General features: G+C 40.7%; 3 protein-coding genes across 7 annotated transcripts in view; 2 read left to right on the top strand and 1 right to left on the bottom strand.

The window, feature by feature from the left end:
* Positions 1 to 14423, top strand: part of smoc1 (SPARC related modular calcium binding 1) — a 72654-nt gene extending 58231 nt beyond the window's left edge. For 4 of the 5 annotated variants that reach the window (XM_049596793.1, XM_049596792.1, XM_049596791.1 and 1 more), the window contains 3 exons: positions 551 to 795; positions 1744 to 1777; positions 9855 to 14423. In XM_049596793.1, the coding sequence (XP_049452750.1) occupies positions 551 to 795; positions 1744 to 1777; positions 9855 to 9894 (319 nt within the window). In that variant the 3' untranslated portion in view covers positions 9895 to 14423. Of the gene's footprint in view, positions 1 to 550; positions 796 to 1743; positions 1798 to 9854 lie in introns of all 5 variants that reach the window. The other variant, XM_049596790.1, reaches the window with a different exon arrangement.
* The window catches only part of ccdc177 (coiled-coil domain containing 177), a 135623-nt gene that overhangs the window by 75208 nt on the left and 32691 nt on the right, over positions 1 to 27724 (bottom strand). Inside the window, exons 3-4 of the mRNA XM_049596787.1 lie at positions 21821 to 21955; positions 3403 to 3572 (exon numbers count right to left, since the gene is read on the bottom strand). The gene's annotated coding sequence lies outside the window, so the exon portion shown is untranslated. The remainder of the gene's footprint in view (positions 1 to 3402; positions 3573 to 21820; positions 21956 to 27724) is intronic.
* LOC125901231 (solute carrier family 2, facilitated glucose transporter member 1) lies at positions 21482 to 26775 on the top strand. The gene is made up of 10 exons (XM_049596794.1): positions 21482 to 21496; positions 21837 to 21935; positions 22722 to 22882; positions 22962 to 23202; positions 23666 to 23828; positions 24022 to 24206; positions 24529 to 24630; positions 24916 to 25017; positions 25339 to 25542; positions 26596 to 26775. Exons 1-10 carry the CDS (start codon positions 21482 to 21484, stop codon positions 26773 to 26775), a joined length of 1452 nt encoding a protein of 483 aa, XP_049452751.1.

Below are 27724 nucleotides of genomic sequence, written 5' to 3'. Positions count from 1 at the left end.
ATCATTTTGGCTTGCGCTCCCTTCCTTTACAGCAGCGTGCTCAAAGTTGCCAACTTGGCAACTTGCTCACTAGACTTTGCAACTTTTCTTAGACCCTCTGAGAAACTTTATTTCCAAAAAGCAACTAGTGACAAATTTAGCAACGTATCAAGACCAACAGGGGAAAAGTGAGAAATAAAGTATATCTAAATATATTATGGTTCAAAAATATACTGGAATTCATTCCCATGCATGCTGCTCAGGGTGATCACAGTCCACAGCTCTTTTGTCAATAGCAGGGAGTCTCTTCCTCTCCTCTTGTGTTGTGTTAATCTTTAAATGTTATTTATCACATCATTTATCAGATTTTTTTATTTGTTTTTAATTAGAATTAAATTCAAGAAAGAAAAAAAGGCAAAGAGTTCAACAAATGGGTGTTTCCAAAGTCAATGAGTGATCATGTTAAATAATTGTGATCTCAATGTTGACCAAATAATTGAGTGTATTTTGCTATGATCGAGCAGCCCTCCATTCAGTGTGCTGAAACATTCATGTTAAACCTCTCCATCAGGTTTGTTGAGCCTGATCCCAGTCACACTTTAGAGGAGAGGGTGGTGCACTGGTACTTCGCCCAGCTGGATAACAACGGCAGTCACGACATCAACAAGAAGGAGCTAAAGCCGTTTAAGAGGTACCTGAAGAAGAAAGCCAAACCCAAGAAATGCGCCCGCAAGTTCACCGACTACTGCGACCTGAATAAGGACAGAGCCATCTCCCTGCAGGAGCTGAAAGGCTGCCTGGGCGTCAGCAAGGAGGGTAAGGAAGGCTGGGGAGAACTTGATGGTTGAGAGTGTTAGCAGGGTCATAGAGCAGGGTCATGACTCCAGTGTGACCTCAGGCCAGCTGGGAAAATCTGCATATAGACTCCTGTCTCCTATAACAACTAGTTAGAGATGCCCCTTGGTACGCAGATCTCATGGTCTACAGCTCAACAGCTACTTCAATGAAAATAAAACAAATGAAATCTTTCATGAAAATGTCAGATTTAGGATTTAAGAGAATAAAAGGGGTGCTTGGTTGTGTCAGGATGACTAATTTCCATGTGTTTTTAAAACTGCCAAGTGCATAAGTGTAAAGTATAATACACAGAACCATTTCCATTCATTCCCACATGAGATTTTTACTAATATTTTCATCATGTCGTCGGTTTAGAAAGTCAAGTCATTTAGAGGAAGGGATGAAGTATGTGTGGTGCATGTGACAAACAGATGTGTTGGCAGTCTACATAAGGTGCGCTGCTCCACTTAGCACTCACTGATGAATATTTAGACTAGGCTAATGTATTAGTGGATCCTCGGCACTGTCTGGGCCGGAAAACTGCAACTACTCATCATGAGTATACAGACTGGTTCTAATAGAGCTCATTAACAACTGTCAGAGCTGCTCACAGTGAGAGGCTGCTGCCAGCTACCATCCGAGTGTTAAAACAGCCAAGAGAAAAACTTAGAAAATTAATTTCTTAATAGTTAGGAGATGTTCAGAGGTTGTAAAACACATTTAACACACAAATGATAATGTAAAGTGTCACAGTGTAAATGAACTGCAGTGACGACAATGATTTTTTTTGCAGGAGCTGTATTGACGCACAATGATGCTATATTTAAATTGTACTATTTTTATTTTTATTTTCTTTCATGGCATATTTCAAGGTGACTGAAGAGCAAGACATCCACCTCTCTAACCTTTGTTGTTTTTCTTCTGCAGGTAGCTCAACAACAAGTGGCAGCCAAGGGACAAGGCAAGGGACAAAATTGTTCAGTAAGGCAAACTAATATGCTTTCACTAACTCTGGCTGCCTCCGGCTCTGAGTGCTGTAGTTGGCTTATTGTGTAACACATTAACATATTGCTGAAATGCGTACAGCTAGTTGACACAGCAGCACCTGATATACATGCAAAGCTTTATGTGGTGAGCACCGAAAATTTCAGTTTGAAGTTTATGTCCCGATGTATGTGTATGGATGTGCAGTAATGCGTGGTGTGTGTTGTTATTAGCTGATATTTTAGAGGGTGGTTCAGTAAGAGTCAGATTTTGTCTCCAGGGAGTGAAATCTCATCTAATGTTATGATCATTAAGACAAAAATGACATTTGTGGTTTTATTCTGATTAATAGGCCTGAAAAACCTGAAGCCAGCTCTTCAGATGACTTTTACAGGGTTGGAACTCACATTTATTTGCATTTCATTGGTTAATCTGCTGATTATTTTCTCCATTAATCAATCATTTTGTCCATAAAATGTAACACAAAAGTGAAAAATGGGGTAGTGGAATAATTTACTAAAGCCCAGTCTTCTTTTATTTGAGCATCCATCCAAAACCAAGCTATTTAATTTACCATCTTAAACGACAAAAAGCAAATCAGCAAATCCTCACATTGGAGCAGCTGAAAGTGGAGGATGTTCCTTGAAAAATTACTGAAACGATTATTTGAATAGTTGCCAATTAATTTTATGTCAATCAACTACTCAATTTTTTCAGCTCTAGACATTTGTGACATCTTTTTCTTGTTCCTACTTTAATTAAAACAACAAGAAATTGGCTGAAAGCGTCTAAAATGCAACAAAGGAATCATCATACATTTTGCTGATTGTCTTTATCTTTTAGACTCTCCTTTTTTTCTTAATCTCCTTTTCGATCTGTCAGGATTGCCCCCCATCGAGAGATTATTGGTCCCGCTGGTGCTGTTGACTCTGGCCACTGGGCCGGTTCAGCACAACATAGCACTGAGGTCATGTGTTTACCCTGGCGCTGGCCCGCCGCGCCTGGAGAACAGTGGCTCGGAGCGGGCATAACGTCAGGCCTCTCGGACCCTGGGCACAGCTGCCAGGATAAACAGCCACAGTATTGGAAGAGCAGTGAAGGAGGCTCGGCCGGTTGTTTTCCCTGTGGTCACCTAATCTCTCACCTCCATGCTTAAGAGCTGGAGGTAAACGGCCTGACAGCTTTATACAGCTCCTCATGCTGCCACTCAGGCACTCTGGGCTAGTGATGATTGTGGAGAGAGTGAGGTATGTAAAGAGAGACGGAGACAGAGGAAGCTTGCATGAAAGAAGCAGGAGTCTGTAAGAACATATGGCAGCATTCTGCCTTGACTAAGATAGACGGCCACTGTGTTCAGGTATGCCTAGCTGATCCTCAATGGCCTGGATCCCTTTAAGTCAAACTGCCGTTGCCAGACGTTAAATCTCATCATGCTCTGTCGCAGCTTTGGATCGTCACTGGAGTGTTATTGGACATATTTACAGTTTACAGTGCGTGCTTTTTGGTGAAGGATTGTAAGCATGTGGGGCATAGTGGAGCACATCTGTATGAGGCTCCTCGGTCTCGACACGTTGGCAGCAGCGAAGGAAAACATCTGAATACCTTGTGTGAGTTTTGAAGTGCTGCAGAGGGTGGCATCCATTCTCTGGAGAGACTGGAATCCTCATTATAGATGAGATATGTAACAGAAGCCCAGGGCAATGAATTTCTCTTCTCACAGTCGGGCCACTGGTTAGCAGCAGGTCTGGTGGTTCGGCATTATGTCTCCTTCACTGTCATGAACAAAACACAAAATGTTTCACTGTTAAACTTGTTGCAATGGGTTCTGACAGCAGAGTTCATGATGTTCTTTTCAGAAGTCTTAATTCCATTTAGAAAGACGTAAACATATTTTTGAATAAGTACAAACACATGCGGGTGTGCATGTACGAATGATTGCACGCACAAAAACACACCAAATATGGGAAAACGCAATTATAAGATATTAGAGGATCTGTTGTGAGTGCTTACAGAGCTGTTGTTGAGCATGAGCGGTTGTAATTTTTTTCTGCAACACACAGTACGTCCAGTACAATCACAGCATGCACAACTTCAGACTGAAGTCGTGACTTTACACGGAGGTTGAACGATGTACAGTTATAATTGCTGGTGAATGATAGAAACGTTGAGTATTCTTAAACTTTGGGTCAAAAATGGACCAACACAAAGTTTACCAATAATCATTTATTCAGGAAGTCTTGCTGAGATCAAGATCTCTTTTACAAGAATCTAGAAGTTTACATGCTACATACCACAGCTCAATCATCACACACACACACACACACACACACACACACACACACACTAGTTTAAGGGTGGTGGCAGAAACATGAGCATACAGGTATCTACGTGATCCAGTGTAGATAGTACAGTGAATTTGTTTTTCAAGAGAAACAAACTTTGATCCTGTTTGATCCTGTCTTTCAGTTTTCAAGCCAGGTGTTCAACCTGAGTGTTGTAGGTCAATAAGAAGACGGAGTAAGCGACCTTTGAAAAGAAACATTTCTTCTTTGTGTTAAGAAAAGAATTTCAAAATATTTTTTTCACAAAGCAACCAGAAATCCAAAGTTCAGAGCTGATCTTCCACTGGTGTATTAAAATATTGTCTGTAGAACAGATGTAAAGCTTCACGTACACATGCACTGGTGTTGTCACGGTACGATACCAGTGACAGTATCACGGTTCTGAGTAGTATTACAATACCACAGCAAAAATGAGGCAGATGTGCCTTTTAACATTTATAAAAAGATAAATCACTTTTCTATAATACAGCAATGATATTTCAATGGAATAAATTACTTATTGACTTATTCATACTTCAAAAACGGCATCAATAAGTGATTAACGTAGGGGGGATCGAAATAAAATAAATAAAATCAAAATCAACCAAAAATCAACCAGCTTGCGGTGGGCATTGCTGCGTTCCAGAACTTGAACTTTGTGTATCTCAGGATGCGGCCATCGCAGTTTGGAAAATAGGTGCCTGGGAAAGCATCAGTGCATCAGTGCATCTCTTGCTTTTAAGACCCGCCTTCTGCACATCTACATTGACAACATTGTAGTGTGCAGGCAAAGCAGCGCAGCATGTGTTTGAGTCCTAAGAAATATTGCCACCTCTTCACTGAAAGCATTCAGGGGCTGATCACCTGTCAAAGGTGCTTTGAAACTTCCTGCTCTGTTCTGTATCTGAAGGTGGACAAAAACAGCCAGATATGTCCCGTCTGCTGTTCTCTGTCAAACTCCTCTCCTCCTTTCTCGTCTCCTTCCCTGCTCTCTGGTCTCTTCCTCTCCTGTTTGTCCTGGCTGTGTCCGTCATTAGGCAGGAATGAAAGGAGGGCATTATGAGGCAGGCCTGGCACCGAGGCTGCAGGACCATTAGAGAGCCCAGAGCCCCGTCCTCTCAGAGCCAACAGCAATTACTCCACACCACTTGTGTTTTAATTACTGTGACATCAGCTCGACACACTGTGCTGCGTTTAAGGTAACAGCGGTCAACCGAGAGGGCTGTGACAGTTAGATAAGCTTTGCTTACTGTCACTACTTGTTACCCTGGTGATGAGTTTACCAAAAAATAATCCTTATTTATGGGCTGAGGGTAAACTCAGGGCTGTGTATCCACCTCCTTAGCCGAGCCCTTTCTCCCCCACTTGCAACCATGTGCTGGTATACCATGATTCCCAGCTCTTGAGCCAAGCGTCTTTATTGGCTGGTCCCAGGTGAGGTGAGGCGATTCACTGTCAGACAGGATCTGCTTTCAGCTCTTTATCACAAGTGGGGCCAAGGTGTCCAGGGAGAGGCAAGGCAGCTTTGTGTTGTTAATGGCACAGACAGTGTCCTCAGTGACTGCGAGGAGAAGAGGGAGAGGACCATTCGCTGCTCTGGAGCCTGGTAATTGCAAAGTCGATTCATCAGCACCACTGTGGCTCAGCTCCTCACAACAGAGACATTTATCTGAACTAAAGAGAGGAACAGCATGACTTCACTGGAGAGAGCTATCAGGAAATATTGTGCTGTTGCATAGTTTAACAGGTAGAACATGCCACTGGTGCTGCCAAGGTAAAGACTTTATGACAGTGAATGTAGAAAAATACTACAGTTCTTGTTACTGAGCTGCAACTTCTTCCTTGAAGGTAACTTAAAAATCCATTAACACCAGAGAGGCCAAACCTCAGTCAAGGAACAGCTGGTCTGAATCTTAGAGCTGCAATACTTCAACATTCAAATATCTCTCCATGATTTCTTTATAATCTGTATTGACCTAAATTAATGTTGCAAGACATGAGGATGCAAATGTTGACAGGTCATTCCTCCTGTCTGATGATATGGGTCGAGCCAAACAATCTATGTAAGTTCAGTCAGGACCACTTAAGTCAAAGAAAACTGTATTTGCAGTATTATATTTGGCGGTATGGCTCTGTTCTGGGGTCTCTCTGCCTTTCCTTGGGCGTATGCAAAAAGCCTAAGGCAGAGAGAGCACACCTCCCTGCCCTTCCATGCACCTACATGGAAAACCTAAGTCAGGGAGAGCAGCAGCAAAGACTCCCCAGAAACAGAACAGAGCAGCATCAATAACAAACAGAAATGATATTGATAAGTCAGACACAGCATGAAAAGGAGGAGCTGGGGTGGAGGCAAGTTGCTTGCAGAGGAAACAGCAACAGTAGGCAGGCCAGAGCAGTTTAAACAGGATCCTCTGAATGAGATTTGCCAATTTAGTTGCATTCGAAGAAATCGTGATCTATCCGCTCATCCATCTGTGGACTGGGCTGCTTCAGATCAGCTGATGTAGCTGGGATGTGAGCTAAGCTTCACACCGTGTCCTGCCTGAACTAACGCTATGCTCAATATCTGGCAAAATTAATGGGAAATCTGGGGTGACCTTTAGCTCACCTGGAAGAGTGTGTGTCCTGTATAAGCCAGGTCCTCTGCGGTGGCCAGGGTTTGATTCCAACCTGCCTCCCTTTCAATCCTTAGCTGTACTGTGAATGAAGTAAGCACACTGTTTGCCACATCTGCTGTTGTGGTGGCCCGTCATGTAAACCGCATCACGTCTTGTACATTGAGTTTTTGCTGTTTGTGTTTAAAGTAGAAAAAAGAAAACATTTTATGAACTGGGGGGATACAAGTTGATTTAGTGTTGTGTTTTTGTAACAGGCAGTAAAGAAAAATCAACATTTATTTATATAAAAATGTCAACAGTATTCACCTGCATCCAACTAGTCATGGTAGAAATAGCTGGTCATAACATTTTACCTCATGCACTTAAAGTATAAAGCACTCACTACAGGACTCACTCACATGGAAGGTAATCCGTGATTTATGGAGTGCTGGAGGGTTTGTGATGCTTTAAAGTTTGAGAATTCTTGACTCTGAAGCAAACTCAGCACCTGAGACTACAGAAGCTGAAATCAGCTGGACTTTTATTTCATGGCTAACATAACCAGCACTGACAGAGAGTGGACCTGCACATCCCCACCCCCACCGGCTGCTGTCACACACACAACTTCATGTAGGCCAGTAGAAAGTCCAGACACAAACTGCAAACTCAACCCTATGCATGCGTGCAACATACAGATACATGGAAAGATATACAATATTCACACAAATACAGCCCCATCTCAAATGCACAAACATGTAAACAGACATACACACCCAGACACACATTCACACACAGCCGGAGCTCTCACAGAGCTCAGGACGACCTCTGCTCCCATCTGACAGCCATCTGTAAGCAATCTAAGCTCTTTAGCCATCTTTCCTCCAAGGCCTCTCCTCCCTCCCCCCCTCCCCCCCTCACCCACTCATCTGATTGATGAGTGAGCAGTCCATCCCTTGTGCAGCACACTGACTGTCCCATGCAACACGAACGCAACACAACTTCAGAGAGTGTTGAGTTGTAGTTTGGCTGTAACATGTGATGGTGGATATGGGTGCAGGGTACAGCTGCTTCACAGCCAAATTTAAGCTATTAACCACTGACTTTATCCTGTAGAGGTGACTTAAAAAAAAGTCAAGATAAACAGATGGTAAAGAAAGCTGACATAATGCTGAGGGAGAGAAAAAATAAAAGTGACAAACTGAAATAGATGAACGTTTTCACTGTTTTTACTTAAGACAGTAATAGACTTTGCTCCATGTTGCATTAATTTGTAATGAACAACACGCTAGATGGTAGACTATTTTCAACTATAACGTTACCTTTGCCTCTGAAGTTAGTGATTTTAAGTTAATTAATTAACTTTCAGAATTACCTTTGCATATATTGTTAATAGTATTTACCATTCATTTTGTATGATGAGTTTTTGATGATTTTAATAGCAAGGTTAGTCAGTTAGCTTTTCTAACCAGCTACTAAAATGAAGAAAAGCATTGTCAACTTCATGAGGGCAGTCAGCTCTATGAACTTTTACTGCTCGCTTTCACAAGACGCAGAGTTTAAAACAGAGCAGTAGCAACCTATGTTAGCTAAGCTCTGAAAATCAGGCTGACATTGGTGCTACACTGATGCTGTGTCTCAAATCACGTACTTGAGTGCATTTTAAGTGCGTTCACACTGAGAAGTATGGAAAAATGCAGTGTACTATGAGTACCCAGATGGTGCACTCAAAACTATCAAGAAATTGAGTCTGGAACTATGGACACTTTTCGCCCTCAATGGTTGCCATCTTGGCTACGTAGCAAAAGTGGAGGGACCACTTTTCAAACTGGAAATGGCGGCCGAGGACTGTGCGACCGTGAATGTTGCTGCATTGTACAAAAGTTATACATGTGATTTTTGCACAAAGCACCACTATACTGTTGTCGGGTATAAGCCAGCAGTATGTTTATTGGGTTCATTTAGCAGTCTGTAATGATTTGGCACTGCGGACGATAACGCGAATGCTAATGCTAGTTTGCTAACTAGCTAACAGCTGCACATTTTGACGTTGTGGCAAACAGTGGCGGTAATGCTCCACTGGCTGGTTACAATTAGGCATTAAAAGAGGAAGAAGAGGTCGAAATGTGCGGTCATCATTTTCGGAAAGTGCACAGCGGCTGTGTTTGGTTTGAGGCAACACTACCCTGTTGAAATCTGCGCACTACGCCAATAAGTACATAGTGCACATAGTATACTACATGGAAGTGTACTAACGGAAGTATGTGATTTGAGACACACCAAGAGTGACTTGTTAATGCTGCTAATCGTTATCAAAGACACTAAGATGGTTACGAAAATCATCAAAAGCACTACAAACAGGTGCCCAGTAGATCAGTGGGTAGGGCGGGCGTCTAATGTATAAGGCAATGTCCTTGCCACAAGGCCGCAGGGTCAATTCCAACCTTTTTTTAATAAAGGCAAAAAAGGCAAAAAGAAAAAAAAAACTTAAATAAATAACACATACAACGAATGGTAAATACTATTAACAATATGTACAAAGCTTACTTTGAAAAGAGAAATATTTAACTTAAATGGGTGAAAAAGCACCATCGAAGGCAAAAATGTTACTGTAGAGCTGACAGGAAGTAAATAGATGTGAATTTTCAAAATGAATTTACGTCACACTACATTGTGCAAGTTGAGTGACTTTTAATAGAAGTGATATATAGAGAGAAAAAACAGCAAGGCAAATAAAAATAAATGATGAAATAGTACATTTATTTTTGGTTCTTAGCTAAATAAAAAAATCGCAGTCTGGACTGGAGTCTGTTAAATTATTTAACTTAAGGAAAATTATGATGATGACACATGGGAGAAATATTTTTAGCTGCAGAGGATGGATCTGCTTTCCATATACACGGGTGTTGTCACTCAGAAACGCAACATTTTTACTGAACTATAAAAGACGTTAGATATATTATTTAAATTGTGTGAGAGTCCATCTAAGTGAGCTTCTGCCTGTGGAAAGATGCCATCGTCTGTCACGCAACAGCTATGTGAGAGAGCATCTGCATGCTGGACACTAAAACAGATGAGTGAATACATTTTCTTTTTTTTTTTCCCTCTGTTGTGCGCCTGTCTCTCTTTCTGTTCGCAGTAGGTCGTCTGGTGTGAGAAGAGAAGGATCCAGAAGCTGAGACGAGAGCAGAGGGCACAGAGGGAAGGCATCTGTACGCTTGCTGACAGGAAAGAGAAAGATGGAGCAGAAAAATTAGGAAGTTCCTGAGTTTCAAAAAAGTGAACGGAAAAACACGAAAACGAAGCGGCGCCAAAATATTTGCACTTTCTCCTCCCTATGTTTGACATTTTATCTGTTTGTACGTGTGTTGTTGTGTTTTTTTCTCTTCGAGTGACTGAAAAGGTCGATGTAAGAATGAGAATATATTTGTAAAAAGATGACAGGCTCACCACTGGAAGATGTGCATGTTACCACATTTCCCCTTGTGTTTCAGTCTGCTGTTGTGATTCATTCTGTCCTCACATCACAGGAACAGGCACTAACACACATTTTATGGCCATTAAATTAAGCTTACATCTCCCCTGTTACAGATAGCAGCACACAGGCCAGTGGTAACTCACTGAAGAGGAGCTTACAGTGAGTCACATTCAGCCCAAATGTTGCTCGCTGCTCAAAAGAGGAGCTAGACCAATCTAAAAGAATGTGTAATGTTGTATGTGAGCATGTAATATTAAGTGAACGGCATGTATTAGAATTAAACTGTGACCATTAAGTCTAATTTATCAGCACAGAATTAGCTGAATGAATCCCCTTGCACTGCACAGAACTTTCTAGATACATTAACATTTGGATTAAGAATCTGATCTTTGTGGACAATGTCTGAGATGTGTTACGTCTGTATTTTGTTCAGTACATACCAGTGTTGGGGAAAGCTGTAAGTACTGAGTTACTTAATACACAGTTACTTAAAGGTGCGCTATTTGTACAATCCAAAACCAATGCAAGACCATTATGTTGTATGTAGTTTGTAGTTTCTTCAGTTATTAGCATGTTGTCTGTACAAGATGCCTTGAGGTTTTTACTTTTTCTACCTTTTTTGTTCATAAAGTTTGTGCTAACAAAAAATCAAATAATAATAGTAATAAAAAAAAAGAAAAATCAAATAGAAACAGATTGTGAGAACTGAAATGTGTAGCAGCTGTCAGTAATTACAAAGGTAATATGAGTACTTTTAAAGTCACACATCCCCCCCAACACTGGTACAGTACACACACAGTCCTAGCAGTGTACTAACACAGCTTCACACTGTAACACAAAGCAGGTTTCTCCATGCATGTGACAGTATCATATTAAAGCTGCATTAATTCATTTTTAAACACACCTCTCTGAATTACAGTTGCCTCATAAAGTTGTTATGGCTAACATGAGTTGCCTCCTTACAGATGGAGCCAACAGAGAGCAACAATATCATCCCAAGTCCAATATTGAGCTCTTCTGTTTTTTTGGTCTCCACCAACTGCTGAGGGAAATATCCGGTTTTTAGGTTGATAAACACTCCACTACGTTCACCAACTAATTGCTAACTGTCTGGTGTTTGGTGCAGAGCAGGTAGCATTATAGCCGGTTTACCGTGGCTTATTTGCCGAAAACTGCTATAAAGTAAATAAAAAAACGAGTTAAAGGTTCTGTATGTTACTTTTTACATGTATTAATTGTTTCTTTTAATGCCAATGGGTGACCAGATTGTATGTTAACTTAAAGACTGAACCTGGTTACCTGTGCATCAGTATCTAAGGTTAGCTAGTGCAACCGCATAATTACTTTATGAGGTTACATTATGAAGCAACCAACACCAGCGTAGCTTAGTTACAGCTAGCTAGATGGCCAAATGAGCTAAGCATTCTCTAAGCTAAGGTTAGCAAGCTAGCTGTGACTTAGCTACGGCACATGGCTCTGCTGTTGGTTGCTTTGTAACATTACCTAGGAGTTTGCAAATGGCAAGCTAGTTAATATCACAGAGCCAACAAAGGAACATTACAGGCGGTGACGTTAGTCTAAATATGATTGTGATTTATTTTCCAGCATTCCATGAACATGATGCCGGGCAATCATGTTCACTTGTATATGTCACATCACTGTTTTGCTTGCTAAAGGCTACATGGTGCGAGCAACAGGATGCTGACTGCAGTCCACTTAACGGTCTCAGAGAGAGGTGTCATAAATTGTAATTTTCTGAAAGTTACATACAGAACCTTCAAAAGAAACAGAGAAAGAGCGGTTGAGTTGGGTGATAATTCTCTGGAAGTTCGTCTGTAAGAGAGACCTCTTTTACAATCCATTGGATCCAATGTTAATATTTAAAAAATATTAATTAATGCAGTTTTAAGTTCAAACCACAACGGAGGCCATTGATTTACACATATTTTGTGTAACTCTTTTGTTCTATGTGTAATGTTATGTCAAGTTATAAGTCAGTGTGCCTAGTTTTATTACTCTACTAAGTTAATGCTTTTCTACACAGTCAAACCTGACAGCTAAAAAGTATTTCCAGTATGTTAGTGGTGAATTCTGCATGTTTAGATGTTTTCCACAAAGTGTTTAGTGATTGGGCTCTACTGGCTACCTTTACAAACAACATTACCTAATCTCTGACAGAGACCCCCTCGTGGGGATTTTATTTTCCAAAACACATCATAGTCCAGAGAATGACTTTTTAATATTCTTATTAGTACCAGGAAAAAAGAGGTGGCACAGATGACTAAACCCAACCAGTAAATGGAGTAAGGTGTTTACATGGCTCCGCATCCCGTTAATATCAGCCCATTTCAGCTGTCATATTCACATTTATCCCAGTCATTGTAAACAAGATGTGGCATTTACAAATGCCAGTTCCTAAAATAAATATTTGAGTCTCCCCAGTAATATCGGAGTACACTTTGTGCATGTAAACACATTCACTGTCTGCCCTCAAACAGTTGATGTCAGTCCTGCTCTGTGAAACACTTACCACCACACATACTTGGAGCTTTGCCACCTTTAGCAAGACAATGCAGTAAGTCTTTAAAAATATCCCCTGGGGTGTCTGATGAAGAGGAAAATGACAGAACAGGGAGGAAAAACACTAGAAAAGGACCTTATGAACAAGTTTTGGAATGTAAATAAAATTTCTTCCTCACATTTGGGAACAATTGAGTTTGAAAATTGGAGATTCATGAGTTTGCTATTGTGGTCTGAATGCTTGTTGTGTATTTGTTTTGAGTTGTGTATTTCTTAAGCAAAGTCCCAAGAGTCGCTGCAGTGGCTCAAGAACATGAGACAAAAAAAGGCTCCCATTGTAAATATGTACAATAACCTTTATTTGTTTGTTTGTTTTACTAAATTTCATTGTGGGGTATATGGGTGTTCACTTACTTCACTGTCATTCTGACTTATTGTAAAGAAATATATACTTTTCTGTTTACATCATGTCAAACACTAGGCTGTTACAGTAGCTAATTCACATCGTTGAAATGCTTAGACGAGACTCTGTTATAAGTTCTGAGCACTGTTTATTTTATCAGTGGTGGGTTTTTTGACTATTACAGCTTGTGTTTTACGACTTCTGTCATCACTATACACGGTCAAGAATGTATGCAGTATCTATCTGGTGCTTAATCCACAACAATCACAAGTCCAGTCGGGTCTGATTTGAACCGGACAGTTATTCCAAGAATGAGAAAAGAAACGTCTCTCTTAGACGGCTGTGCAGTCTCTCCTGAGTGCCTGCTTCAGTCCAGGTTTGAACACTGGGCTTGTGTGTCTGCTGAAGTGCTTCCAGACGCTGCAGAACTGCAGATCACATAAGAGATCTAAAACAACCTAACAGGCTAGTAATCACCGCTAATCACGATGGGGGACGTATAGTGAGGGAGGCTCGCAGATGACTGTCAGTCTGACGGGGAGAAGCCAAGTTTGTCTCTCTGCTGAGCGGCAACTTTTCCACTGCAAAGCCCCAACAGGCTTCTCAAGACCATCTCAATGTGTTTTGACAATATTTCTTATTCATAGCTGAAGAAATTAGATCTGTTGGAAAACAAAACCCTCAGACATGTTGTCTTTGGGTGAAATTGGTCAATGTAAATTATGTGGCTTGAGGTGCAGCTGTTTGGCTAAGCAAAGAAAACAAAAATGCTTTTCCACTTTAATATAGGTCTCATTTCCTGAGCTCTCTGAACCTGTGTCACAATAAACTCATGCAAGACAAAACAATAGAGGGGAACAAAAAGAAAAGGGTTGTTTTTTTAGAGGGCAGCCTGCACTGATAGAGTTTATGAAGTGCATCTTGGCACACAGCAGCAGCTTACACCTGGGTTGTATCACTTTTCTGGGTAGTTTGTGTTTTTTCCCACCTGAACTGAGACATAAATTTAAAGCGGCCATAATGAGAAAAAGGTCTGTAGATGCCCTACAGTCACGACAACTGAACACACCAGTTATTTCACACTTGCAGGACTAAAATGGACAATTTAAAATTAACACTGCATCAAATGATATGTGAAATGATGTAAATAATGTCCCCTTAACTTGATGGAGCTTTATGGTGAGTTTTAGCTCAGTGTTGCAACTTTACTGTTCTGGTTCACTTTCACTGTTCTCATAGCGTCGTTTTTGGCTGTAGCAGGTGGCTGCATCCATTGCTGGGTGTGTAAATAAAGTTTTTGCAAACAAGTTCACTAAGGTAATGATATGTCGGTGTTTTGTTCCCAACTAGGGTTGCCAACCTCCCGTAAAATACCGAATCATGCTGTACTGACGTGTTAAAGGACGTGCTTTGTTTGTGGATCAATTGAGTGCAAATCTACTGGAGAGAAATATTACAGGTTAGACTATTAAGACAGGGTGATCTGACTGAGATAGATGGAAACCCTCCTGATCTGTCATCTCTCAGCCTTTCTGTCATGCTATGCTCCACTACTCAATGAGAGTATGAGTCACAACCAATGAGAAGCCGCTGTGAGGTGTATCAAAACAATGCTGGCTGCTGGGAGAAATTTGCCCAGAGGGCTTTTGGCCAAGAAGGGGTTTCTTGGTTAAGGTTAGGCGAAAATTGCTGTTTGGGTTAAAATGAATAGATTTCTGGCAGAAAGCTCTCTCAGCAAACTTCTCCCACATATCGTCGTCACTTAGGAGTGACGAGTGACAGCGTTGCTATGATATGCCTGACAGTGGCGCAAGATTTTAAAAATGGCAACCTACGAGAGTAATCCACTGGCATAACAGAGATAACAGATAGAAAGAAGGGAAGAATGTGTAGCCTACAAGTCCAACTGCATCATCCCATTCACAACTCATTTCCATTCCCCCCAAAAGGCCAAAAACATCAGCTATTTAAGGTTTAACAACTCACCGTTCAGATCTAAATGTGTCTACCAGAGCACCAAAATCTTGGATATACAGTTGCCATCACTTATCTCTTGTTGGAGAATATGGAGAGAATGAATGTACACAAATTACTGGGCGACCATGCACCTTTTTGCAAGTATATAACTGTTTTGACTCAAACTGAAGGAGCTGTAAAAGCTTATTAATTATAAAATCCAAACAATGTTCAAATGGATTTTTCTTTTTCAAACTACAATGTTTCTTTTCCACTCGTCTTAACTATTATAACAACAACTATACAGAACTGATCCTGGTACTGTTTTATATCACATCTACTCAAAATACGCTCCATTAAGACTCAGTCTTGTGCAGTAGAGAGACATATAGAGCTTGAGTACAGCTCCCTAGGGGGGTAGAAGGAGTTAAACAGTGACCCCTAGTGGTTAAGAGGGTTCACTGCAGACTGTGAGCTCACATGTTAGCCAGGTATGCACACACATACTGCACAGTATCAGCCGAGCCAATCGAATTCCATGGACTGGCAATAAATATTTTTAAAGATGGTTATGATTTGCAATGTTCTAACTTTAATGGAGATTGATTTGAGTCTGTTCTTACAAAGCTAGCATGAAAACTGACAAGTGACATTGTTTAAACTTTACAATTAGCTTAAGGTGGAGTTTCTGTTTGCTAAATAAATGATTAAGAATAATTTGCAACCCTGTTTTGACAGATAAAACCTGACTACAAAGCTGCACTCCATTTGGCCCGTTGATTTGTGGTGTGAGATCCTCTGATTTAGTGATGACACTTCAAAGGTGCGGATGTTGTCAGTGCATGATGGGAGGCGGAGGAGGGCTTTGGGGTGAGGTCGCCAGTGATGGGGGTGGTTTGGGTATGGGGGGAGGCAGGGAGGGGAGAGAAGGGTTGTATCACAGATGAAATTGGAGCCAAGAGGCAGCTGCAGTACATCTGTCTTGTACTGACACATGTGGCATTTGACTTCCAGAGTGAAGTTCAAAAGAGTTTTGTAATGACGCAGCTGCTTCGGGATGTATGTGTATGTGTGTGTGTTTTAGAAAGTGTGTGCTTTCTCCTTTGTTGAACGTGGGGTGGAGGGTAGGCGGCTTGCCAAAGGGGTTTCATAGGTGAGGACTGGAATTTGAGGTTTTGAAAGTGATGTGTGGGCAGTACAGGTGCTGCATAATGTTGTTTCAGATAGTTTGTAAGTTGTGTTTTCTACATTTTGCACACCTATGACATGTCTGAATACTTAAATGGTACTACTAAAAGATTTGAACCCTAAATATGGTTTATCACTTCTAAAAATAACTAAAAATATACTAATCCAGCATGTCTACATTAAAGGATCTAGTCTTTGTTCACCAAAAATCTTAACATGTAGACATAAAGGATATCTGTCCATGTAGGAGTTGCTGTTAGAGCCTATTACAATGACCTATTATTTTACATTTCCCACATGTTTTGGATGTGATGAGTAATTCTGTATAGTTTTTTCCTCCTTTTTGTGCATTGAAACACTTAGAAACAGATCAAACACCATTACAGATAATTAGAGAGGGCAATTAGCCTGTGCAATAGCTAAACATTAGCGGCAGAGGAGGGGGGATGACAGTGCACACTGCTCACCATTTGTGCCTGATGCCCTCTGCTCCTGCAGCAGCACCTGCCCAGCAACCTGAGCCTGCCAAGGGTCAGAGGGTTGCCTGCCAGGAGGCTGGGGCTCGGGGGTCAGAGGTCATGTTCCAGACAGGCGTATCCACACACTGATTGAGAACTCAGCTGCAGGAACAGAGCTTGCAGGTGGACGATGCATTTTATCCCCCGATGCTAATTATGCTGTCTTTTCTGGGCTCATACATTCTCTACTGTGCTACAGATCTGTGTTAAATATATTAGGGGGGTTTTGTGGGTAGATTTTTCATCACAAATAGAGAGAATGAGAGTAAGCAGGGGGACATTTAAATGGTAAAAAATGGATAAACAGGGATTCATTCTCATTTACTTTGGACTACAGACAGATTCCATTTTACTTTGATGATTTAAAGCACAATATTTTACGTTCTCTGAGGTCTGAAAACAAATTGCAATAAAGAAAAGTACACAAAGTACAGAACAAATGCCTATAACTTGAAAATGATGACATCTGTCAGCACTTTGGAAAGTATCTCTCCATAATTTACAACATTAATAAGAAATAAAGATTTAAAAAATGTGAATCTAGCACAGTTTTATAGTGTACAGTTTTATGGGAGGTCTTCTGTTTTCTGTCTTCAACACAACTCAAGTATTTCACATATGAGTCAGTGCGGCGCAGGTTTTTCTGTGGATTGGAATTATCTGCTTTTCATCACCTCCGGGCCTCAGGGGCCACTTACTATTCATTTGTACATATTTTACTTAAGTTTTATGATAAGAGATTATTTTCATGCACAAATGATGTGGTTTGTGGTGAAGCCGAGGAATGCTTCCTCACCCAACGTTATGATTAAGTTCATCTTTCTTCTCCATATTTTTATATATTTGGCTCGTGCAACTCGGCCGCTAAAAGCAGCAACTGCCCATTTGGATTTGATTAAGAGGCAGGCAGGCAGGTGTGTGTGTGTGTGTGTGTGTGTGTGTCTGTCTAACATGATTTCATTTTGCAGAGTCACTTATAAAATGTATTTAACTAGTGGAGATGCCTTATGTATGCACATGTAGCCTATACAGAGATGTGTTTAAACACACTAGCATGTAAACACACACACAAACGAAAACAGTCATTTGAAAAGACTGGATTAGATTAAACTTCATTGATCCATGTGAGGAAATGAAGAAACAGACTACAACAATAAGGACAGTGCGATTCATCAGCTGAAACTAAAGCATGAAAACCATAAAACGGAGGTAATGAGACCCACATACACTTTTAAAATGGGCAACCACACAGGCAGAAACCACCCACAGGCACATACACAAATTTACATGTAAACACATGTAAACATAGAGAATCACCCTTAATAATGAACACAAATGATGATTATACAAGAAACGCATCAGGTGAGGAAGGCTTTAGCCATTAATGTGTCATCGCTCCCCCTGATGTGATCTCTTTGATCAGGATCAGTCTGGTTTGGGGATTACTCTAATGTCTGCATGTTGCTCCTGTCACAGCTCCAGGACAGACTGACAGATGTTGGAAACTGATATGTTCAGAATCTGAAGCTGACAGAGAGCAGGGAGCACTTTAGACCAATATTAAGACTGTTGTGACGGGAGGAGGTGGAGGAGTCATACTTCATCCTGGTACTGTCTGTTAAATCCTCGAGGCTCTAAATTGTCACAGCATTGTGTGATGGGTGTCGCCTTTTAAGTCTATCCTTAAGAGCACCACACAGTATTTCTGCCTCAGTCAGCCAATCCTGACCCACACTGTGCTATTAAGTATGCTGCTGCTGACATGCATCTCTGCAGTTATGATTTAATTTCTCATTACATTATATCACACACAGGCTCTTCATGTCATTCTGTTTAGGTATGAAACTGGATGAAGATTTATTTTCCTTCATAAGACTACAACAAGAGGTACAAAACCACAGATGTACTGTATGCGTTCAACTGACTCAGTCATAACAACTTTTACCATGAACAGAATCAATTTCAATTTGATTACATGTAAGCTATCAGTGGTGTTTAATTGTGTATCACCTGTAGCAGAACTGCTGTTTCGGACACACTACAAACAACATTGAAAGAACCTGCAAATTTACGCTATTTTAATTAAAAAAAAAAAAAAAAAACTTGGTAATTTAACTGTTACGGTGAAACAAAGTGGCCTTTCTGTGTTTACTTTTTTCATTTTACCAAAGCATGATTGTAAGAGTAGCACAAGGTTCAAAATGATCTCATTGTTTTTAAAGGTCCAGTGTGTAGGATGTAGCAGTATATACTGGTAGAAATAGAATATATCAAGTATGTTTTCTTTAGTGTTTAATCACCTGAAATTAAGAAGCATTCTGTTTTTGTTACTTTTGAATGAGCCGTTTATATCTACATAGGCAGCGGGTCCTCATCTATGGAGATTGCCACATTGCATCACCATGATTTTACGGTAGACCAGAATGGACAAACCAAACACTGGCTCTAGGCAGGGTCATTTGCATTTTTGCAGCAGCCATCATAGCAAATAACGAGAGCACTGGAAAACATGGATTTTTTTTTTTTTTTTTACATGAAACTGCTTTATTCAGTGTTTTTACCGGTTTAAAGCACCAGGCTCATTTGTTTTTGAAGGAAAAAGACCTCTGCAGATTATTCAACTCATATTTAAAAACAAAAAATGTCTGGATCTTAATTTACCAGAGACAAAAGGTGCATGGTGCTGGTCTAGCGGTCCGTTTCCAACATGCTGAACAGTGTCAGAGAAACACTGATTTGTAATGTGAAAGTGCTTTATTATGTATTTTTCCCAGTTTAAATCACCAGGTGAAAATTGAGTGTGCCAAAGAATATTGTGATTCATAAAATCATGCCTGTCAGCGTGCATTTTACTCATTTACACAATCCATATGTGCAGGTGGTGAAGATGTACGTAAGGTGACTGATAAAGGCAGGGCGTGTGTGACAGTGTGCGATTTTAAACTATTCTAAACTATATAAAACTAAAATCGTATATGGTGATATATTAACAGTACTGGAAGATATTATTGAAAACTGTTGATGCTATTATTTAATGCTATTCAATGTATGTTCAACAGCCGATCACAAGTGTCACACTGATCCGCACTGATCCACACTGCCACTGGGGGTGATGGATTCCACAATCTACCAGCCACTCAGTAGATTACCATTGTTTTTTTTGGCTGGTGAGTGAAGCAAATCTAGCAGCTACTTGCCTATTTTACCAGCATGTGGCTAGTGGCTGGTGCTAATTTCCAACCCTGGTTATAAAAGAGACTCCTGGTCCATTTGTTGTGCAGAGAAGGAGACCTCTCAAGACAACTCTGCTCCTGGTAGAAACCTCCTGTTTCAATTTTGTTTTTAGTTCAATTTTGTTTTTAGTTCTTGGAAAGACCAATGGAGATGCACATTCATCAGACACTCAAGAATTTCCCATTTCAGTGAACATCATCACAGGACAAGGTTACCCACACACACACTCGCAAACACACACACACACACACACACACACACACACACACACACACACAGTTAAAGCACGTGGCTGTGTTATTGCCAAAATGCCAACTATGTGATCCAAATGGAAACCAGTTGCCATTTAGCCCTGACCTGGGAACAGTTTTGTTGTATCTGACAAAGTTAATTTGAGGTTTGGTCGCAGCTGATGAACTGATCCCCAGTCAGCTGAAGTTAACGACGTGGATCAGCTGGACCATGTGAACTAGAGGAGGCCTGAAGCCACCGTTCTGTCAGGGCTGCCCCAAATTCACCAGCTGGGTGCGACTTCATCACTAGACCCACTGGTCCAATGCGTGTGTGTGTGTGTGTGTGTGTGTGTGTGTGTGTCCAGTAACGGTGTGTTCTCTCAGGAAAATTTACAGTCATATCTGAAACTCAGGGATGGAGACAGGATCAACGCACGACACTCAGGAACGTTGGTGAGAAATTGATTAAAAGTATCTAGAGATACAGATGTTAATATAGATATTGATAAAGATGTAGATAACTGATATGAAGCTTTTTCTGCATGCTGCATAGTCTATAAACAGCCGGTAAAGGTGTTACTATATATTAACATATTACTGTGTCCATTTTCAAATGTAGAGATTAAACTGAGTTTTTACTGCTTAGGAAGGAAAAAAACACTCTTGACAGGTTCTTTTTACTTTAACATTCAATATGTTAATGTTTCAAAATCAGACCCTGTAAGTTACAGGAACAAATTTAATGAGTGGTCATTCACCTCACAGCTGTAGCTAAATGGATAATTTTTTGTTTTTTAAAATTTATATTCTGGACAAGATGAGCTGCCTGCTTTACTCCACACCACGGGTGAGTTGACATAAAAAGAAACAAAACAGTATGTTGAAGTATATAACTGTGCTGACTGATTTGATGGCTATGTGCACAGCATTTCTTGACATCCTTTCCTGTCTTAAAGGGCATACACAAGAAATCTGTTTTGATTTAACACGGCTGGGATTTATTTTTAAAAATCATAACTGAAAATATACACCAAAAACATTTTCATTTATAAGTAAATGTCTATAAAATATTTTATGATTACATAATATAATAAATCATCTTGCTATATAATCACATATACAGTGTCAGCATGTGTTAATGATTGGCAAAACTTGGGTTTTTGGCAGTAAAGGAAGTAAGAAGAAGATAAATGCATGAACATCTTGAGGGAGTGATACCCCGACTCGCCCACACAAATGGCGCCACAGGAGGTTTGTTTGTTTTCGCCTTTTTTTTTTTCTACAGATGATCAGACAGATGGAGGACTAACACTCACTTGTGCTAATTAAAATTCTGTGCGTCTTGCCAGTGTGTGAAAATACTGTGGCACCTGCCACCCTTGACCTTTACAAATAGTCGTGGCGGGGTTGCTTATGTTTGGAGAAGCGTGCAGAATCAGTGAGCTCAATTCACACTTTTTCTCAATTAAAATAAATTTAAGAGTCTTAAATGTGTTTGATACAAGAGGGATTTACTGTGAGCAGTTTAATGTGACTTTCATTTTTTAAGATAAGTTACAAATAAATGACACTAACCTCGACACTGTTGCAGAGCCATCTGACAGCCACACTCCTGACCTCCATCCTGGCAGCGGTGCTCGGCTCCCTGCAGATCGGCTACCATACTGGCAACGTCAACGCTCCAGCCAAGGTACGCAGGACAGATGGGAGCTGAGGGGATAGATACGACATTATGTTGGTTTATACAGATAGTAATAGTTTAGTTTCACATTTCCTGATATCAAACAATGTCTCCAAATTCCACTATTTTTGTGGTATTGTACCTTTTGAATTTGCTTTGAGAGTATAATGTATAATGTAGTATAATAATGAAATCCAAGATCTTTCCCAACTCAGAAATACAATATGCCTTTATGTAAAATAACAGCTTAAAAATGAATTAAATGTACAAGATGGCCACAAAGTCCAAGCAGGGAAACAGTCAGAAGACAACACAGGCCTGTGAAATATTCGGTACAAGACAACCCAAAATATTGTGCAGAGGAGGATGCTGGGATGGCTGACCACCAAACAAATATCTCACAGACTCAATAAAACACTGAATAAACTTTACAATCTCCTGAAACTGTCTGGCTCAGCTTCAGGTGTGGCTCCCCAGTGCGAGCAGGGTTTTGCTATTTCTCAGGTGCATTGCACTGCTGTACATGTTTGCAAGTGAGGCAGCTCTTTGACATTTAATGTCCTCACAACACCTGACCCACAGAATATTCTGTCTGGATTACTTAGAGTAATACTGGCAGTAAAAGTAAAAGTGATTGATCTGCAAAGTGCATCACCAACAGCTGTTTTACAAGGAGCATTCATGTTTTAAATAAGTTTTACACAGAGTCAAATGTCAGTGATTGGATCACACCCACAGTTTGAATTTCTATTGTGTCTCCTGACACTGATTGTCTTTTGCTGTTTAACTGTTTAGATCATTGAAGAGTTTTTTAACCACACCTGGAGAACCAGGCACAACCAGACGATGCCGGATCACAGCCTGACTCTCCTGTGGTCGCTCTCTGTCAGCATTAAAGACTTTGGAGCTTTGCTGGGCTCACTGGGAGTCAAATACCTGGCAGATTCTTATGGAAGGTAAAAAAAAAAAAAAAAAAGTTTTTTCATCATTTCCTTCTTGTTTTTTGTATTTTAATTTCTCTCTTCTCCCCTCTAGACGTAACTCCATCCTAATAGTGAACTGTCTCTCTGTGGTGGGAGCGTGTCTAATGTCCGCCTCCAAAGCCAGCAAGTCATTTGAGGTTCTCATCCTGGGGCGCTTAGTGTTCGGTCTCTTCTGCGGCCTGGTGATGAGCCTTAATCCGCTCTACATCCAAGAAGTGTCCCCCACAAACCTGAGAGGGGCCTTCGCCACACTCAACCAGGTGTCCTTTGCCTCAGGCATCCTGGTGGGAATGGTGAGGACAGTGTTGGAATTCTTAACTTCTGACTGATGCTTGTTGTGCTCACTGTCTATAAGGTGATGGCAGATAGAGTGCAGGGTTGGATACAGAACAGCACTGCCATAGTCAAGTGTTGTTACTATGAGGAGGTGTACTTGCTCTGCAACAGTGTTTGAGTGGGTGGAGAACGTCAAGTGGCATCCACATGAATCCCAGAACCTAAGGTTTCCCACCAGAACATTGTACTGTAACGGGATGATCAATGTTATTCACTTTACCTGCCAGTAGTTTTAATATTTTGGCTGATCACTGTATGTGAAGTCTTGCCAAGTCCTGCTTTGATTCATGATTGGCTCTTGTCTGGCTTACTTGTCTAACTTGGTAAAAGTCATGATTTGAACCAAATGGCCGAACAAGATGTAACATCTGGATACTAAATACAACTGTCAAACAAGGTTTCTGTATCTGTTCCCTGCAGGTTGCTGGTCTGGAGACAGTGTTGGGAACTGAGCATAACTGGGCCATGATGCTGTCCCTGTCTATCATCCCAGCCCTGACACAGTACTTGGTCCTGCCTTTCTGTCCAGAGAGCCCTCGCTTCCTGCTCATCAACCGGGGAGAGGAGACCAAAGCAGAGGCTGGTGGGTCCCATGTTTTAGTACTTCATTTTAGGGCAACAGTCCTGCAGTTACCAAACTTTTATCATCAGCTTTTAGAGTCGTGGTTTCCAGAAATAAGAAAAACATGGAAATGCTTTTAATGCACCCTAGTATCTCAGCTCTGTGGATACACCACAACAGTCCCTAAAAAGAAGATGCTGTTTTGACACTACAGCCCTGCTGAGGCTGAGAGGCAGCTCAGAGAAGGTGTTCGCTGAGCTGGAAGAGATGAAGGAAGAGGCGGCCCACACCCAGACCGGTGTCACCATCAATGAGTTCCTCGAGAAGCACAGATACAAGCAGCCGATCATTATCGTTCTCATCATCAACTTGGGCAGCCAGCTGTCTGGATTTAATGCGGTCAGTCTTATGGAATTAAATTGTCATGACTCATAGATCCTACTGGGAAAATGTGTTTGACATGAATGTGAAGGCTTCTGACTTGGAGATAAAATAATTTTGCGCAAACTGTGGTTAACTTCTTTCTGCATGGATTGTTCACAGTCTGATAAATATTTCACTAGAAGCGCTGTTGTATTTATTCAATACATTATTCTGGCTTGGCACTACTATACTCTTATTCTGGGGCAGTGTGTAAGGACAATACCCCAGTCTCTAAAAACACCAAAAGATGCCCCAGTAACCCACTAAGATAAAAGAAATGCCTGCTCTTCTCTTCCAGATCATTAATTATTCCACCAGAATGTTCCAAGCCAAGTTCAATCAGGCCAAATACCTGACTCTGGGCGTGGGAGCTGTCAATGTGACCTTCACCCTGGTGGCAGTGAGTACAAAATATAGTGTTAATGTTTAGATTTCTGCTCCCTATTTAAGCTAATCAATATAAAGCCAACAATCTCAAACCTACTAAATATACAAGTTGTGTCATGTTCTATAGATTTTGTCACACACTGCACCAAAAACCTTGGATTTAAATTTCAAGTTTGTTACCATTTCCTCGTAAATGGTTTAACAGCTTGAGCCACAACAGGATAATGTTGCATTTTTGTTTAAAAACGATGGGGAAAAAAATGTGAGCAAAGTAGTCACTGTGTTTTTTCCTTTCAAGTTCTTCCTGATGGAGAGGGCAGGAAGGAGGAGATTGCTCCTGACTGGTTTCATCTCCATAGCAGTGTGCAATCTACTCATGACCATAGTGGATTCTGTCCTGGTAAGATCATCTCAGTACGACTGTAGGATTTATTTGAACGTGCATAAAGAAAAAATCTATTGCACTTAAAATGCACAAGATATCTAATGTTTGACAAACCAGGCATAAACTGAACTTAAGTCTCCCATTGTTAGAACAAGAAACAAACCTACTTTTCAAATGTGTTTTTGAAAACAGGAGACACTATTTGATTTTAAACAAAAGACAGAGCTAATATCATTCCCATTTTGCTGATACATTTCAACATAAATGAACCCTAAAACCTACAATGACTGCACTACATTTATCCCTCAATGAGAAACTCGTTTATCCACCACACAGCACCTGGTCCCAGAGCTGCGGAGCCTCCAAGTCCTGCTGGTTTTCTGCCTGATTTCAGCCTATGAGCTGGGCCCTGGCCCCATCTCATGGTTCATTGCTGCTGAGCTGTTCGACCAACCTGGCAGACCCATCGCCATGGCCTTTACCAGCATGCTCAACTGGGGAGGGAAGTTTGTTCTGGCACTCCTCTTTCCTCCGTTACTGGTGGGTTTATACTGTTGGCCCGGACGCTGTATGAGTGAATTAAACTTCAGGGGAAACTTTAGAGGTGGATTTCTTGCTTGCTTTTGCAAGTTCTCTTACACCTCAGAGACACGACTGTTAAACACAGGCTATAAATCTGTTCAATCTGTTATATACAAACGTACACTGTATACTGTAAAACAGACATAAATCTGAGATGTTTATTACATATAAATCTATTGCTAACTCCTTTAACATCAGGTTGAAATAATAGTAATTAAATTAACAGTTGACCAGGGAAACATTTGGTCACTACAGTGCTGCAGAGATGGCAGCCAACCTGAAACTACGACCAACAAACCAAATCAAACAACCTTTTTATTTTTCTACTTTCTTGTGTAAAGCTGTTGTACTGGCTTTTGTGTTTTTCTTTTTCTTTTTGAGAATGTTACTCTTCATTAACACTGTGTAATTATGATGACATTTCTTGCAAAGCTTTTCATCTGAAGAGACCATTCTTTGGTTAAATACCAGCCCAGTCGCCAGAAGAAAATGTCAGCATTGTACATTTCTGGAAAATATGAATGTTACCATTTGCAGAATTCATACGAATCATATTAACATCGCCAAAGTTACATAGCATATGAGCTGACTTTGTCGTCGGGGCTGGAGGGGACACAGATGGCGTGTGTCACCAAGGTAAGATGCCTGCCAAGCAGTACTGCAGACCTATATTCAACAAAACCAGCTGTTTTTTCAGTGAGTTATTGCTGTGTTTCAAGCAGCTTTTCAGCCACCAAATGTAGGGTTTTTTAGGGACCAGTTGCTGTTTTTCCACTAGGGACAGTGCAACAAAAAGCATCTGTTTTTACTGAGACACAGCTGCTTTTTAAGCGGGGATTGTGCCCCCAGAACCTAACTTACCTAACCACACATGAAACAGTGTTGTTGAAACATAAAGATTTAATATTCACACTACATAATAATGTTTTTTTTAAAAGGCAATTGGGCTGGTAAATACAGACCAAGAGCCCAAATTAAATTAATACCTCTGTCTGGCTCTCCCACACACAGAAAATATGCGGTGCGTACGTCTACCTCCTCTTCATGACCGTGGCTCTGGCTGCCTTCACCTTCACCTGGTTTCGCCTCCCAGAGACAAAAGGCCGCACATTCGATGACATTGCGGAGGAGTTCAGAGGAGCCGAAGGGATCCCTTTGCACAATAAGACTGGATTCAACACTTTCACCTGACTGACCTTTTAACTCTTCGCTATTGTCAAACTGTTAAAAGGGTCAGTTAACCCAATTTACCTACATGTTTTATAGGGGTGGGGGGAAAAAAAATCAATGCTGCATAGTATCACGATATTTTTGTGTGGCAATATGGAATCGCCACAGTGTGCCAAGTATCCAATATTTCTATTATACAAATAATTAATATTACAAACACAAATTAAACTTTAGGTAGCCTACTAGAATATCGCTTATTGTATGAAGTTGACTTGACTTGGTTATGGGAACTGAAAGTGTAAACTGACTGACACTTTATGTTTGGAGGCATTTTGTTACCATTGGATTGTTATTTTGAAAAGAGATGGGAGTCTTCAGAGGGACAGACAGAGGACGCTTACAAAATGTAAAAAAGTGAAGAAAATCTGCAACACTGAGGATTAAAATTGGATTTGTTTTCAGAGGTTTATGTGGTAGCTGAACTATCTTCTGACACAAAGAGCAATATGACACGCTGTGCTGCCAGTGACCACAAAGTCATTGAAAACGTTCCTGAAATTCTCAGGATGCTCATTTGTTTCATTGGGTTCAGCTGAAAAGTGTTTTGTAGAGATGTTCCAGAATGTTGTGTCGCCACCACTTGATGTTATGTGTAAATAAATATTAAGTCATGCAAGTCTCGATGTTTTCATAAAACTGAAATATCTTCGAAATGTTAAAACTGCTGTCGTTTGGTGATCTTATCAGATTAAATAATTTAAACACCACAGTGTATATCAAATTGATTACATGGAACTAAATTATACAGTCGTTGTGCATTTCAGTGTACAGTATATGTTGATTGACAGCTGAAGCCAACAGCTGTTCCTGATCTCCCATTGGAGCCGTCCCTCCATCGAACAATCTTTCCTTGTATTTGGGTTTCCTGCTGCAGACACAGCAGCCTTCCACTTCTTTATTGGTCTGTGAA

The sequence above is a fragment of the Epinephelus fuscoguttatus genome, linkage group LG14 (genome assembly GCF_011397635.1).
Source record: "Epinephelus fuscoguttatus linkage group LG14, E.fuscoguttatus.final_Chr_v1".
NCBI classification, from domain to species: Eukaryota; Metazoa; Chordata; class Actinopteri; order Perciformes; family Serranidae; genus Epinephelus; species Epinephelus fuscoguttatus.
Note: the sequence above shows the minus strand (reverse complement) of the source record. Positions and strands in the feature narration are given on the sequence as shown.

Excerpts from the sequence above, each read along its gene's own strand:
- LOC125901231 (XM_049596794.1), top strand. Across the intron at positions 22,883-22,961 it reads CTGGCAGATTCTTATGGAAG|ACGTAACTCCATCCTAATAG; the intron begins GTAAAAAAAAAA and ends TCTCCCCTCTAG. Across the intron at positions 24,631-24,915 it reads TGACCTTCACCCTGGTGGCA|TTCTTCCTGATGGAGAGGGC; the intron begins GTGAGTACAAAA and ends TTTCCTTTCAAG.